This window comes from Plasmodium coatneyi, chromosome 14 (genome assembly GCF_001680005.1).
Source record: "Plasmodium coatneyi strain Hackeri chromosome 14, complete sequence".
NCBI classification, from domain to species: domain Eukaryota; phylum Apicomplexa; class Aconoidasida; order Haemosporida; family Plasmodiidae; genus Plasmodium; species Plasmodium coatneyi.
Genome location: NC_033569.1, coordinates 958789 through 971933, shown reverse-complemented (window position 1 = coordinate 971933; position 13145 = coordinate 958789). Strand labels below are relative to the sequence as shown.

Here is a 13145-nt window from a genome sequence, read left to right as displayed (position 1 = left end):
GTGTGTGCATAATCCCAGCTAGCCATTTTGCCGCGGGTTGAGTGTCCAACTTGTCCCAACAATGAGGTTCAAATTCCCTCGGAAGGGGGACACAGCTGAAGATACAGCGCGACGCATTCGTTGTGTAACAAATGGTGAATTATCAACTTTATAACATCTCTAAACAGGTCAAACTACGTCAAAACATTCGTACAACTTCAGAATGGCACCTGACCATTCAGGTGGAGACAAGAAAGGTGGGCTATCTCCGTACCGTAGTCGTACAAAATTTGGTCTTTCTTCTGGTTCATGACTTCGTGCTCGAATATGCACCTCTGCAGGTTGTCGCTGAGGCGGGTCAGGTCCTGCGCGAGGGGGTGAAGGGGTGAACAGGTAATGTGGTGAACAGGTAATGTGGTGAACAGGTAATGTGGTGAAGTGGTAATGCAGTGAAAGGGTGACGCTACTTAGTCGCTCCGCCGTGCAGTGGACTTACCCGCATTTGACTAAAGGCGTTCCGCGGAACGTGCACGAATTGGGCGATCTGCGCACAGATGCTCTCCAAAGTTAGTGGGCCTTCAATACGAAAAACGCCACTGTCATTATCATAGTGATAAGGACAAATTAAATAAATCACAGGAAAAAGAACCTCCTCAAAATCTTTGGCCACACCGTAACGAATGCTATGCTTGGCTGTATCGACACCGACCACATTAACAGGAATAGAATTTTTTTTTAAAATTCTGGACAGGTCAACCATTAAAGATTTCATGCGCATATTCATAAAAATCTCGTTGTTGTAAAAAAACACGAGTGTTTTAACATTGTTATCGATAACGTTTTGGAGATGCTCCGGTCTGATGTCCTTATACATGTGTACGTGCTGCTTAATTTGAAATAATTTACACAATTTTCGCTGCTTTTCATTTTTTTCCTTCATATGTGGGATATACAAACATATGAGGACGTGCGGGAAGAACAACATCAGGGTGAAGCATATGTAGGGCAAAATGGTGGACACATACTGGTACGTGTACTCCTCCTTTGTTAACCTTCTCTTATCGATGAGGAAGGACGAGGGATCTTCGTTCGGCTCGTACCTTTGGATATTATAATAGTGTAGCGGTTCCACACCGTACTTTTTCAACAATTGGGTTGTTGTGCACTTCGTTTTAACTGATCCATCTAGAGTGGACATTCCCCCCAAGGAAATCTGCTTCGGTTGATCAACTCCCCTGATGTCTATAAAAAGTTCCTTTCCACTTTGAGCCCTATTTAATTTAAATTTTTGAAAGTCCTCTTCAAAAAAGTACACATCAAATTGGCTCAGTAAATTTTCCTTCTCCATCATCTGCATAAAATGAGACAAAGTGGAAAAGCTTGTCGGTTTAAAGAGGATCCTTTCATACAATAAATTTTGCTTCTCCTTCAGACGTGTGAAGGTACCCACTTTGTCCATAACGACTGGGGGGAGTTCATCATTTTGTAAAATTTCGAGCAACTCCTTTGTCGATGTGCCTATTTTTGCCTGACCTGTGCAGGCGATTTTTCCCATCACATTGTTCTGGCTGAACTGCTGGGTGGAAATAAATTGGTACTTTTTTCTCTGCCGCGTTCGATTTAGTACAATCCTCAGTAGGCTGTGTGGGGGGGATCCGCTCAGCTGCGGTATCTTGACTAGCGGTGGTATCTTCATCAGTCGGGTGCGCGTTCATTTTTTTTTCTTTTTTTATTTTTCGCGTGGTGGGAAATCGGGGGAGGTCTCTGAACTGGGCACCTTCAACATAATGCGCCCTTCCTCCGCGGGGGGGGGACCCGTTCGGAGTGCAGTCCACAAGGAGTCAACATACAAAGGCATATATGCCCTTGCGCGGGGGGCATATTACAAACATACTTTTTATCCACTTGAGCTTATGCGGTAATACGCACCTGTTCATGTGTCGCTCAGTTAGATGGGGACGTCTCATTGGTCAACTCCTTGCGGGAAATGGGGCAACGAATTTCTACAGAGGGGACGCCGCACGAAGGATGCACAGTTGTTACTTTGGCACGGGGGTACTATACATTTGGGGTGGTTTTCAGGAAAAAAAAAAAAAATAAATAAAATAAAGCTCATTTAAAAAGGAAGCATTTAAGTGGTGAAGGCGGTATTTTCCCCGGAGATGGAATCCGCCTCGAGGTGCGACAACAAATTGATACTTGTGCAGTGTACTTGGGCACGCCCCGGGGAGTAAACATTGATGAATCTCCTTCCAACGGTGTCAGTAGAGAGATCTGCTTGTTGGTCACTTGTTTGACTTACATATGCTTGTTTGTTTGCACTTCTTTGTGACCTCCGACTTAAACCGACTTCGGCACCTTACAGGATTATTTTCTTTCTTTTTTTTTTTCCCACATGTGACCGCGCAACTGCTCAGAATGCAATCGAACAGTTGCTCATAATTGTACGTTCCCATCTGTGGGTACTTTTCTTTTTTTTTTTGTTTTTTTTTTTGTTTTATTCCCAACGGAAGAGTTACCACTTTGGGGCGGAACAAAGGCATAATGAAAACTGGGCCGTCAGTGGAGTTGATTTCCTTTTAGCCAGGGAGGGGGACATTACATACACAATGCAGAGTAAGTAGGGCGTCCAGCTTAGCTGCTTCGTCCTCCAAACGGTCGCAATTATTAATTATGTGTATGTTTTGTTTTGCCTAGCCCACATGCCAAAATTGTGAACGCGAAAAATGATGAAGAATATGGTTAGTTATGCAAAGGGGGGGGACAAACTTCACCAGAAGAGGGAAGAACGCAGGAGAGACAGTAGTGAGAAGAACCCCTGGGGAAAAAGCCAACCCACTCGGGAGAGGCATAATGAAAAATGTTACACGTACAGGGGAACATACGTCAATCAAGGGAAAGCCATTGATCGGACGGAGGAGGTGAATCAGGAGAGTTTACTGTTGAGTGTGTTGAACGGTGGGGGCAGCACTGTGCCTTCTCACACACACCCTAATGGGGGGAACAGCAACAAAGACGGGTATCCCACCCGCAAAGACAAAAAAGAAAAAGCCGAACCGAATCAACAAAGCATTAAAACGTATTACGAATTTTACAACGTTGTCAAATATAGCAACATAGCTAGAAACCGAAGGAGGAATAGACTGATCAATTTTTGGAAAGAGGTAAAATTGAAGAGATCGTCCAAGGGGAATGGGCACAATGGTGATGTGATGGAGGGGGAGCAAAATAGCGGAGAAATCCACTCTCCGTTTGGACAACAACGAGTGAATCGTAGTAATGATGAGAGGGAAGACGAATTAGAAAACATCCTAAGCCTCGAATGGAAGGAAGACAACTGCTCCAACTACATCCTTCAGTGTTGCAATGAGCAGCTACTAAACAAGCAAGTAAAAATACACCACACGGATTTCATCGAAATAGAGGACATATTTGATGAGAGAAAATTAAGTTTTGTGAAAAATAAAAAATTCTGTTTTTACAAAAATGGGGAAATGAATAAGTTATGTAAAGACAAACAAGAGAGGATGGTGGACTCTCGGCGGACCATGCAAGGAAGTCATCTGAACGGTGCAGTAACAGAACAGGTAAACAACCTCAAGAATGTTGAGGTGGAGGAAGAAGCGCGTGAGAGTAGTCCACCCTGTGGGGAAAGCAACACTTATGAATGTCCTCCCCACCAAAATGGGAACCTCGACCAGGGGAACATCACAGGGGAGAGCCCCATCGGGGAAACCCTGCAGGAGGATTCTCACAAACGGAGAGGTGATCACTCTTCGGAGGTGCAAATGGAAGACATATCCTTGCCGGATGGCCTCGGTGAGCACAGTAATGTAACTCCTTCTCACGGTTGGGAAGAACCCACCCAGGGGGAAAAAAACTCAAATGAGCAAATCGATCCGATGGAAGCAGACCTTGACGGAGAGTTCGCCTTTGACGAGGGGGATGACGAGTTTGAAAATGGGGAGGGCAATGCGAACGAGGAGGATAGCTTCCTGTCCGATCTCCACTTGGGGGAGAACGATGACGACCCAAAAGGGGCAGATGCAGATGTAGATGCACATGCAGAGGAGCAGAAAGAGGCGCATGAGGGATACGACTTGGACTGCGAGTTCGAAGACGTAGAAGTGAAGGAGGCGCTTGACGAAGGACAAGATGCCGACAGTTTGATGGATTTTTTGGCCGAGGAGATGGTGGTGGGGAGTGAGGCCCCAGGAGGGGGAGACGTGGAACTTCAGGAGGATGGACTGATCGGCGAGTTTGAAGAGGAGGAATTGGTTGGCCAATTTGAGGAGGAGGATTTGATCGGCCAATTTGAGGAGGAGGGATTGGTTGACGAGTTTGTGGAGGAAGAGCCATCCTTGGACGGCGCAGAGTCAAAGTTGCATCAAGACCATTTCGACACGGGAAGTGTTGCTAAAGTAAGTGACCTGTTTGACGACATAGAGGTGGAAGAAATCGGGGCGAAGGAAGAAGGGGAGGACTCCCTGTTGCATGAGCTGGACGGAGTGGATCCTGTGGAGGAGGAAGAGGAGAAGGAGGACGACGAAACGGCGAAGCAAGAGCAGGCCAAGTCGTATCCGGCCAACACGTGGACTGCCCCACCGAGGCAGATGCAGCAAGAAGCGGAGGATGGTGCCCCCCTGCACGGGAACGTGGAGCAGGACTTCATTAAGGACCTGGGGTTAGCGAAGGAAAGAGAAAACGTAACCTACAACGTGATGATGTACCCATATGATCGTCTAGCAGATGAACAGAATGGGACGAACTACGCAGGGGTGCAACAAAACCTGACCTTGCGGGAAAACCAACCGAAGAGGGAAAGTTACGACTTTTTTAAAAACATATATCGTGATTATTTTATTCAGTCGAACCGGTCAAATCGGTCAAACGGGTCAAAATGGTCAAATCGGTCAAACCGGTCGAATGAGCCCGACCAACCGAATCAACCGAGTCAGTTGAGTAACGACGAGCTGCACCTCTTCGGCGCAGACATCACGAAAAACGCCTACCTCTACATTCTGGAAAATTATGCGAACCTATACAGATGTAGTCACTTGAATGTCTTGAACCCACTGAGTTGTAGAGACTACACGGATTATGTTTTTAAGGAGAGACGGATGGAGAGTGAGTTGATCTATGATGAGCAGATTATCGAGGAGGTGTTTAGAATTCATGAAGGGGATGCTGAGGGAGTGGCGAAACGGGGGGGGACAACACGTCCACACGGTACAGGTTTAGCTACACATGGGGAACAGTCGATTTATAAAAAGGGAAGGGAAGGCGAAGGGGACATGCAACGTGATTTCCTCATAAAGGGGGTAACAGGACCTACCAATCAAGGGGGGGAAGAATACCCCCCAACAATGCTGCCAAGTGGTAGTCACGGAGAAGGCATGATGATGCATCTCTACAAAGGAAACGAAAGAAGTAACAATGGGGGCACCCCCTTCATGAGGAAGACGAACGAAATGTTTTACCTTCACCTAGGGGGAGACCCATTTGGTTGGAACTACCCACGTGCTGACGCTGCGGCGGGACAGCATGTCTGTCTGGACAATTTCACCAACATATGGGATCATTTATATTCGAAGCGGAAACACCTAGAGGGAGGAGAAAAAAACTACATCCTGCAAGAAATAAATAAAAAGCTAGCTAGCCAAATGCAGAAGAATGAACAAATTACATATCTTCTGAAAAATTATTTTTTGAAAAAACCCCCTACATCTGATATGTTGCTTAACTCACTCATTTGTTCGCCGGATGAGTTTAAGCAGGCCCTCAACCAGCAGTACGACTTTTCCCTTTTGGCAAAACCCACGAAGGATATGACAAAGGGGGAGATTTCCCCCCCCACCTCTGTTAATCACATTGGTGATGCATTGCACCAAGTTACGCAGAAGAGAGAGACGATTGATTCGGTGGATACCCCCGTCGGAGTGACCCCCTTCACCACAACGAACCAATCAACGCATCCAAATGAACAGACGAACATTTTCATTCAAAATAAAGAACTGAGACTTGGATGCATCGAGAACATTTTGAGCAAAAGTAAAAACATTTTTTTTTTTACGAACCTGAAGCTAGACAGCTGCTACAAGAAGAGGAACCCCCACGAAATCGAAAACCAGCGGGTATCCCTCAGCACTGTCTATGTGCACACCCGTATGGCCAATGCGTATTTCTACAATTATGAACTGTCGAATAAGAAGGGGGTGATTGCTTTTTCTCGTTTCCACAAGTTGGATTTTAGGACATCCATCGGTAGGCACCACTTTGGGTACACTAAGGAGGATGAGCAGTTAGATTGTCGGGAACTGCCTGATTATCCGGGTGGGTTGAATCTGAGCACGCTCAAATGGAACTCCCTCAAAGCGGCCATACGGAAGGGGGGCGTTCTGGGCGACACCTTCTTTGACGCACCAAGCAGGGAATCGACGGAGCAAGTACCCACTATTGTCGACGTGTCGAACGTGGTAGACGTAACAAACGTGGTAGATGTGACAAACGTGACAGACGTAACCAACGTGGTAGACGTAACCAACGTGGTAGACGTAACCAACCGCCAGACCGGCCCCAAGCTGACGCTGAAGCTGAACGCGAAAAACATACTTCCTCCAAAAAGTCGAAGCCGTGCAGAGCAGCAACTCGAGCTCCTCGCCAACATACTTCTCGACCCAGATTACAAAATAAGTAGTACCTACAAAATAGATAAATGGGAAGTACAAAACTGGTGTGAAAAATTACCCATGCTGAAGTATAATGAACAAACGAAGAAGGAGAACCCAGCCTCCTTCTTTCACGATACAGCATGCTTACATCTGTCTGATGAGAGCCCCCTTGTGATTCTTGAATACATAGAGAGAGATCCACTCGTCCTTCCCAAGATTGGCATGAACAGCAAATTGAAGCACTACTTTATGTGTAGGAATGAAGACACACTGTACTCCTTTGAGTTTAAGAGAAAAATGAAAAGGGACATGGAACCCTTCGGGGAGGTCAACGTCGTGAACCAACCGATTAGTTACTTTGGCGTCACCGTTCGGACGAAGAAGGCTAACCAGAAGCTCAGCTTCCTCGAGAATGAGCTCTTCAAGGCGTTCCTCTTCACGCCGCCCGTCTATCGATCGGGAGGAGGGACAAGCCTTCCAGAGGGGGAAGACGCAGCAGACGAGGAAGACGTACCGGACGAAGTTGTTAACCGCATCGACAACGATCTTAACGCTAATACAACTACGCAACCAGTGACAGACGAAACAGACGTAGGGAATTCCACGCAGAACTGCTGCCAGGGAAACCTCTTTTACGACACGGACTTCCTCCTCATAAGGAACACCTGCGTAGGGTCCCAAAGCAGAGTTTTCCTGAAGCCCCTCCATGTGGATTACAACCTTTACAAGGCGGTCCAGAAGGAGGAGAAGGATGCCGCCCCTGGGGAGGTGCCCCCGATGAGCAGATGCACTGATGATGGTGACAGGGACCGGGGGGGTACGGAAGAAACTATTCCGGAGCGTCCTCCCATGGGGGAACAAGAAGCGGTCACCACAGATGCTGCCCACAACGAAGGGGAAGCCGCCCCCCAAGGTGGCACCAACGATGCGAATGATGCGAACCATGCAAACAGTGTGAACGGTGCAGATCCGCCCGGCAGGTCACCCCTGAACTGCGTATTTTACAACGTGGGGTTCCTCGACCTGCACGTGGACCTGACGAACCCGTCCTACAAAAAGTACATCACGGAAAAGAGGAACTACGTGCGAAGCTGGCTGATGAAGCTAATCCAAAAGTACAAACTTAAGGACACAAAAAAAATAAAAGAAATATTAAAGGGAAAGTTGAGCACCTTTATAAATGAGAAGGACATGAGTGCAGTTGTTAAATCCCTCGACTTTAACCTCCTCTTAAGTAAAAACTACCTAAACGAGGAACAACAAAAAAATATTTTCACGCTAAAAAATGTGTGCACGATAGAGTGCACGTACCACTACCTGCAGTTGCTCAAGTATGAAGGAATTGATTTTCATAGAATGATGCAGGAGGAGGATAAACTAGACAAACTCATTTGTGTCCTCAAAGCAGAACGAGAGAGAGCAAAACAAAACTTAGAAAACATGAGAAAAAAAATGAAAACGACTTACAAAAGGTACTGCTATAAGAAGGAAGCAAAGACGATCAACTTTCTTTTAAAAAAAAAACAAATAAATATTAGGTTAATAAAAAACTACAATTATGTAGGGTCACATTTTTACGACAGACACATGTTGAATTATTTGCTCTACATTAAGTATCTCATTTCTTGCTCCCCGTGGAATGTTCTAAAAGATTTCAGCTGCGCAGCATCGCAGGGGCCGAAACAGGGAGACGACATGGTACCTGGACCAGGGGGAGAGGGAGTAGGAACAGAAGGAGGAGGAGAAGAAGGCCAAGTGAAAGGACGACGAAGGCGCAGGAGGAAGAAACTCGAAATGAAAATGCAGGAAAAAGAAAAAACAAAAAAAAAAAAAAAAAAAAAAGACAAAGAGGAAGAGAAGGAGGGGCAAAAATACAGATAACACCACTAAGGAGGATGCTCCTTCTGAGATGGACTGGTGGGAGGGACACCACAAAGACGGAAAAGGCGCAACGGTAGAAAAGGAAAACGTCAGAGGGAGGAACAGACCCGTAGAGGATCACACAGTCACGTCGGATGAACCCACCAGGGAAGACGTCTCTAGTGAAGAAGACCAATATAGAGACCAAACCGTGGGAAAGAAAAAGATCCAGTCCAGCGCAAGGGAGGATCAGTCGGAGGACTCCACTGTGGAAGGCAAACATCGTGAGGAAGACAACAACAACGATGACGAAAACGATGAAGACGACCAGAAACAGCCGCAGAAACGGACGCGGAGACGACGCACAAATGCAGGAAGAAGGAGAGCGTCCAATGAGGACAACAAGAACGATGAGCAGGAATCAGAAAAAGGAACGACCGATAAGAGAGCCGACTCTGGGGCAAATAGAAAAAAAACGAGGAAGAATTATTCCTACGCAGCGTACCTGTTTAATCACGTCGTGTGTAATGAGGCCCTCTCCCCAATTGGGGAAAAATCTAATGAGAAAAATCAACCCCAACAGATGCATGAACCGAGGAGGAATGACAAGTCTGCCACTTCCAACTGGAGGGGGAAGACCAAGTTGTACTCACGAAACGGCAGTATACACAAGAGGGAAATGGGTAGAAGAGATAAACCGGATGAAAAAAGGAACGACAAACGGATTGAAAAGAAGGGTGCTGGTATGTATGCGGGGAATAGTAAAGGTTATGTCTTTCACGGGAAGGGAAAATACAACTTCAGTTACTTCCACACGAAGAAGAGGTTGAGTTTAGGTCGGGAGGAGGCACTTAATGGGCGAACGTTTAGAGGGTCACAGGGTGCACATCCAGCAGGGAGGTACGAAGAAGAAGTGGAGGACAATACGGATGGTGAGGCAGAAGTTGTAGAGGACGACAAATCTGACTTTGCTAAGGCGAACCCACCCGATGGGGGAGAAACGAATCAGATGTCACGTAGAAAAAGATCGATGCGTGGTGTAGCATCTAAAACGAGCGAAGAATTGGAAAAAAAACCCACTAGAAGTGTTAACGCGTTGTGTAGCACCAGAATAGTGGCACACCTAACCTCCAGAGACATAGCAAAGACGCTCCTTTCCATCGGATTTAACATGGTCGATCTGAGGAAAATGAGTCGAACTGATCAAATAAGTAAACTGAAGGCATGCATCCGAAACGGGAGAGTAAACTCACAGAATAAGATTATTTACACGTGCATGGTGAAAAAAATTATAATGGAACAATTTAAGCATCTGCATGTGCCGGTTCATTTGAAGGTGAACAATAATGTTCTTTACATGAGTGAGAGGAAGGGGGTAACAGGGAACGATCACCCCGGTGGGTCCCCTCATGGCAGTGGCAGGAACGCCGGCGTAGGCGTCTCCAACTCGCTACGCAAAGAGGAGAATAGCAACTTAAACGAAGACTGCACAGAACTATACACGCATAGTAAGAGAAAGCGAGTTGAAAAAAACCGCATTAAATTATTGAGGAGCTTTTTTCAATCCCCTTCCAGTGACGTCGAAGGGTATGACTCCTCCTTCTTCTTCTCGTCCTCCTCATCGGCAGCCACAACGGATAGCTCCTCAGATTCCAGTTCAGATGAAAGTTCTCTCTGTCTGGGGGAGGTAACCCCAATAGGAAAAATAAAACAGAAGGATAAAAGTGCACACATGGGAGGTAAGCACAAACGGAAAGACCGCGGACCGAACGATGAAGAATCATCAGAGGAGGAAGAAAAGAAGCATCTAGAAGTAATAAGGGAAATACAGACGAAGAAAGACAACCAGGAGGATGACAAGGATAATTATAGAATGGTGCACTGTCTAAAATGGACGAGGGTTTACCTAACCAGGGGTGATCATATCGATGCAGTTAGTAACCATGACAATGCACAATTTCAGAGGTACGAACAATCCAAAGGTGGTCCTGGTGACGGCATCGCTAACGGGGAGGGTAACCCCTTGCAGACGTTTCCTCCTGCGGGGAAGCCGAAAGAACCATTCGACCATGGTAGAGGTGCAGACAAGAGAGACCAAGGCATGTTGAACCACCCCGTGAAGGACATGGAAATTTTTCTCCTGGATGAGAAAGCCAAAGTGGAAAAAGTTCACACGTTATATATATATGGAGAAAAAAATATTAACACCTTCCTTCGGTGGAGAAGCTTCAGATCTGTTATCAGAAAATATTTTACTCTCGTGAATGGAAAATATATGAATGCACATTCCATGGGGGAGGAAGCAACGATGAGGGATAATGCACCCGGGAATAGGGGCCCACAACAACATGGTGACGATGAAGCGGATGAGCATCTTGGAAAGGACAATATATTCTCCAACAAAGTGAAGAAAAGAAGACAAAGGAGACGTAGGCGAGGAAAGGACCTCGAAGGGGAAGGAGAAGATTTTATGGGAACCTCCATTTATGCCGCCCCGACTTTTAAAAACGTCCTTCGGATCTTACCCACCGTTGGGGAAGAGCTAAAAACGTGGAACTCTGCAAAGAAGCAGACAAATAAAAATGACCTCAAACAGGAAAGGAAGAAAAAGAGGAGGGACAAACTTACCAACGAAAGGAAGAAAGGAAGAAAGGAAGAAAGGAAGAAACGCAAAAGGGGAGAGTTCTATATGGATGTGAACACTAGCGCAGGGAAGCTCATGGGAAGAAAATACGTCAATACAAATTATTCAGTTAATAGTAAGATGAATAAAGCGGTGCATACATCTGCCTCTATGGCAGCATCCAGACGTAGGAGGTTGTACCCCATGGGGGCTGATCAAGCTGCCCAAGTCGCTATGGAAAAAAGAGGAAAGAGGAGAAGACGTAGAACCGTCACTGCTGCTTCTTCGAATGGGAAAGTGCAAAACGCTAGGAGGGGATATTCCAGCGATGTCACCAATGAGGAAGACCAAACAGGGGAGGAGACCCCCGCAGAAGTGGAGGGAGAAACGGACGAATGGGACGAGGCCGCAGAGGAGGAAGAAGCGGCCGAGGATGATTCAGGGGTGGAATATATGGATGCAAGGGGGACCAACGAAGCACGCAAGCGAAGACAACTACGGAACCACTTGGCAAGAAGTAACAGCTCCTTGACCCTTTCGTTGAAGGATGAAGAGGGAGATTCCCATCGGATGGGTAAAAATAGGAAGAGGGGAAGAGAAGAACTGGAAAAGGGAAGCGATAGGAGGGCCAAAAGGGGAGACCTCACAGGGAAATCGAAAGACCAACACGGGAAACACGAACCGTACCACGTGACCAAAACAGCTGAAAAGGCAACCACCGGATCGAGTGAAAGAAATGGCACAGAAAGCGCAAGAAAAAAAATGAAAAAAGGAAACACATACAACAATATAAAGGAAGTCATCGAAAGGTTCAACGAACTTCTTATGGCCATCATGTCTAGCATCGCAGAAGTGATGAACTACAAAGCCTTCCTCAACGAAGTGAACGAAAGTTACGCCCCCCTATACTACACAATTATTAAAAAACCCATGTATATAAATAAAATAATTTTCCGGTGCAAAAAAAGAAAGTACAACAGTTTAAATCTTTTTTTCGACGATGTGAATCTCATCGTAAGCAACTGCAAACTGTATAACACCCCCACGTCGGTCAGTGCCTACCTCTGTGTCATCGTAGATAATATGCTTCTCGACATCGTTAACAAGGTCAAGTCCGATGAAAACTTGCAGAACTACAATAATATCCTCATCGAGCATTTTTACAAAAACAAAAGTTTGAATAACACGTGGGAGAACCTCAGCATCGACATGGGTGGGGCGGCATCAGGCCAGACTATCGGCGGGGCAACAAGTCAACCCAGCGGGGGCGGCTTAACCGTTGCGAACAACAGTGTGGCATCCCTAAACATGCACTCCAACGAGGTGAACTCGAAGGACGCACCTGCAGGGGAAGGGAAATGAACACACCTTGAAGTGGACGCTTCTGTTTACAGGCCTGGCCATGTGACACACACGTAACTCAACCCATTTGTAACATTTTTTTTTTTTTTTTTTTGTTTTCTTTTCCGCGCCAGAGGGAAGAATGCACCCCTGTGCCCCCCCTACAACTGTCGCGTGTGATACGTTGCATAGAAATGCTTTAATCCCATTTTGTCCTACATAAACCTTGTCTTTTTTTTTTCCCACGGCGCATACGTGTGTATATTTTTATCGCCTGACTTGTTCATATTTTTTTTGAATAAATAATGTGCTACATGAAAGACGCTACAGACTGACATATAAGAAGAGTCAATCCGGTGGGATGATATAACTCCTGAAGGTTTCCCTGTGGGAGGCCATTCCAGAAGAGGAAAAAAAAAAACATCACTGTCGTTTTGCTGCACTCGAATGAATAGCAGTTGTTCCTTTCCGTTTTGGCATACCGTGGTGAACACGATTAAGTGGATACAATTGGTAGCCCCGCAGAGAACAGGCCAAATGACGCGGCAATGTTGTGTGACATAGGCTTAGCACCGCAAGTTGGGGCATACAAAAAAATAGTGCAAAAAAAAAAAAAAAAAAAAAAACATGAAAAGGGGGATTCCTCCATTCGACTGAAAAAAAAAAATGGC

At 46.0% G+C, this 13145-nt stretch overlaps 2 protein-coding genes across 2 annotated transcripts; one reads left to right on the top strand and one right to left on the bottom strand.

Moving 5' to 3' along the window:
- Positions 1 to 197: 197 nt before the first annotated feature.
- On the bottom strand, positions 198 to 1552 carry PCOAH_00053400 (Uncharacterized protein; the record flags this gene model as incomplete). The annotated part of the gene is made up of 2 exons (XM_020062120.1): positions 198 to 344; positions 476 to 1552. Coding segments are annotated over 2 exons (1224 nt in total), but the record flags the coding sequence as incomplete, so codon positions are not given.
- Positions 1553 to 2705: 1153 nt separating this feature from the next.
- Positions 2706 to 12495, top strand: PCOAH_00053390 (Uncharacterized protein; the record flags this gene model as incomplete). Its single annotated transcript, XM_020062119.1, has 2 exons — positions 2706 to 8405; positions 8500 to 12495. The coding sequence occupies 2 exons, from the start codon at positions 2706 to 2708 to the stop codon at positions 12493 to 12495; spliced, it is 9696 nt and encodes a 3231-aa protein (XP_019917887.1).
- Positions 12496 to 13145: the final 650 nt, after the last annotated feature.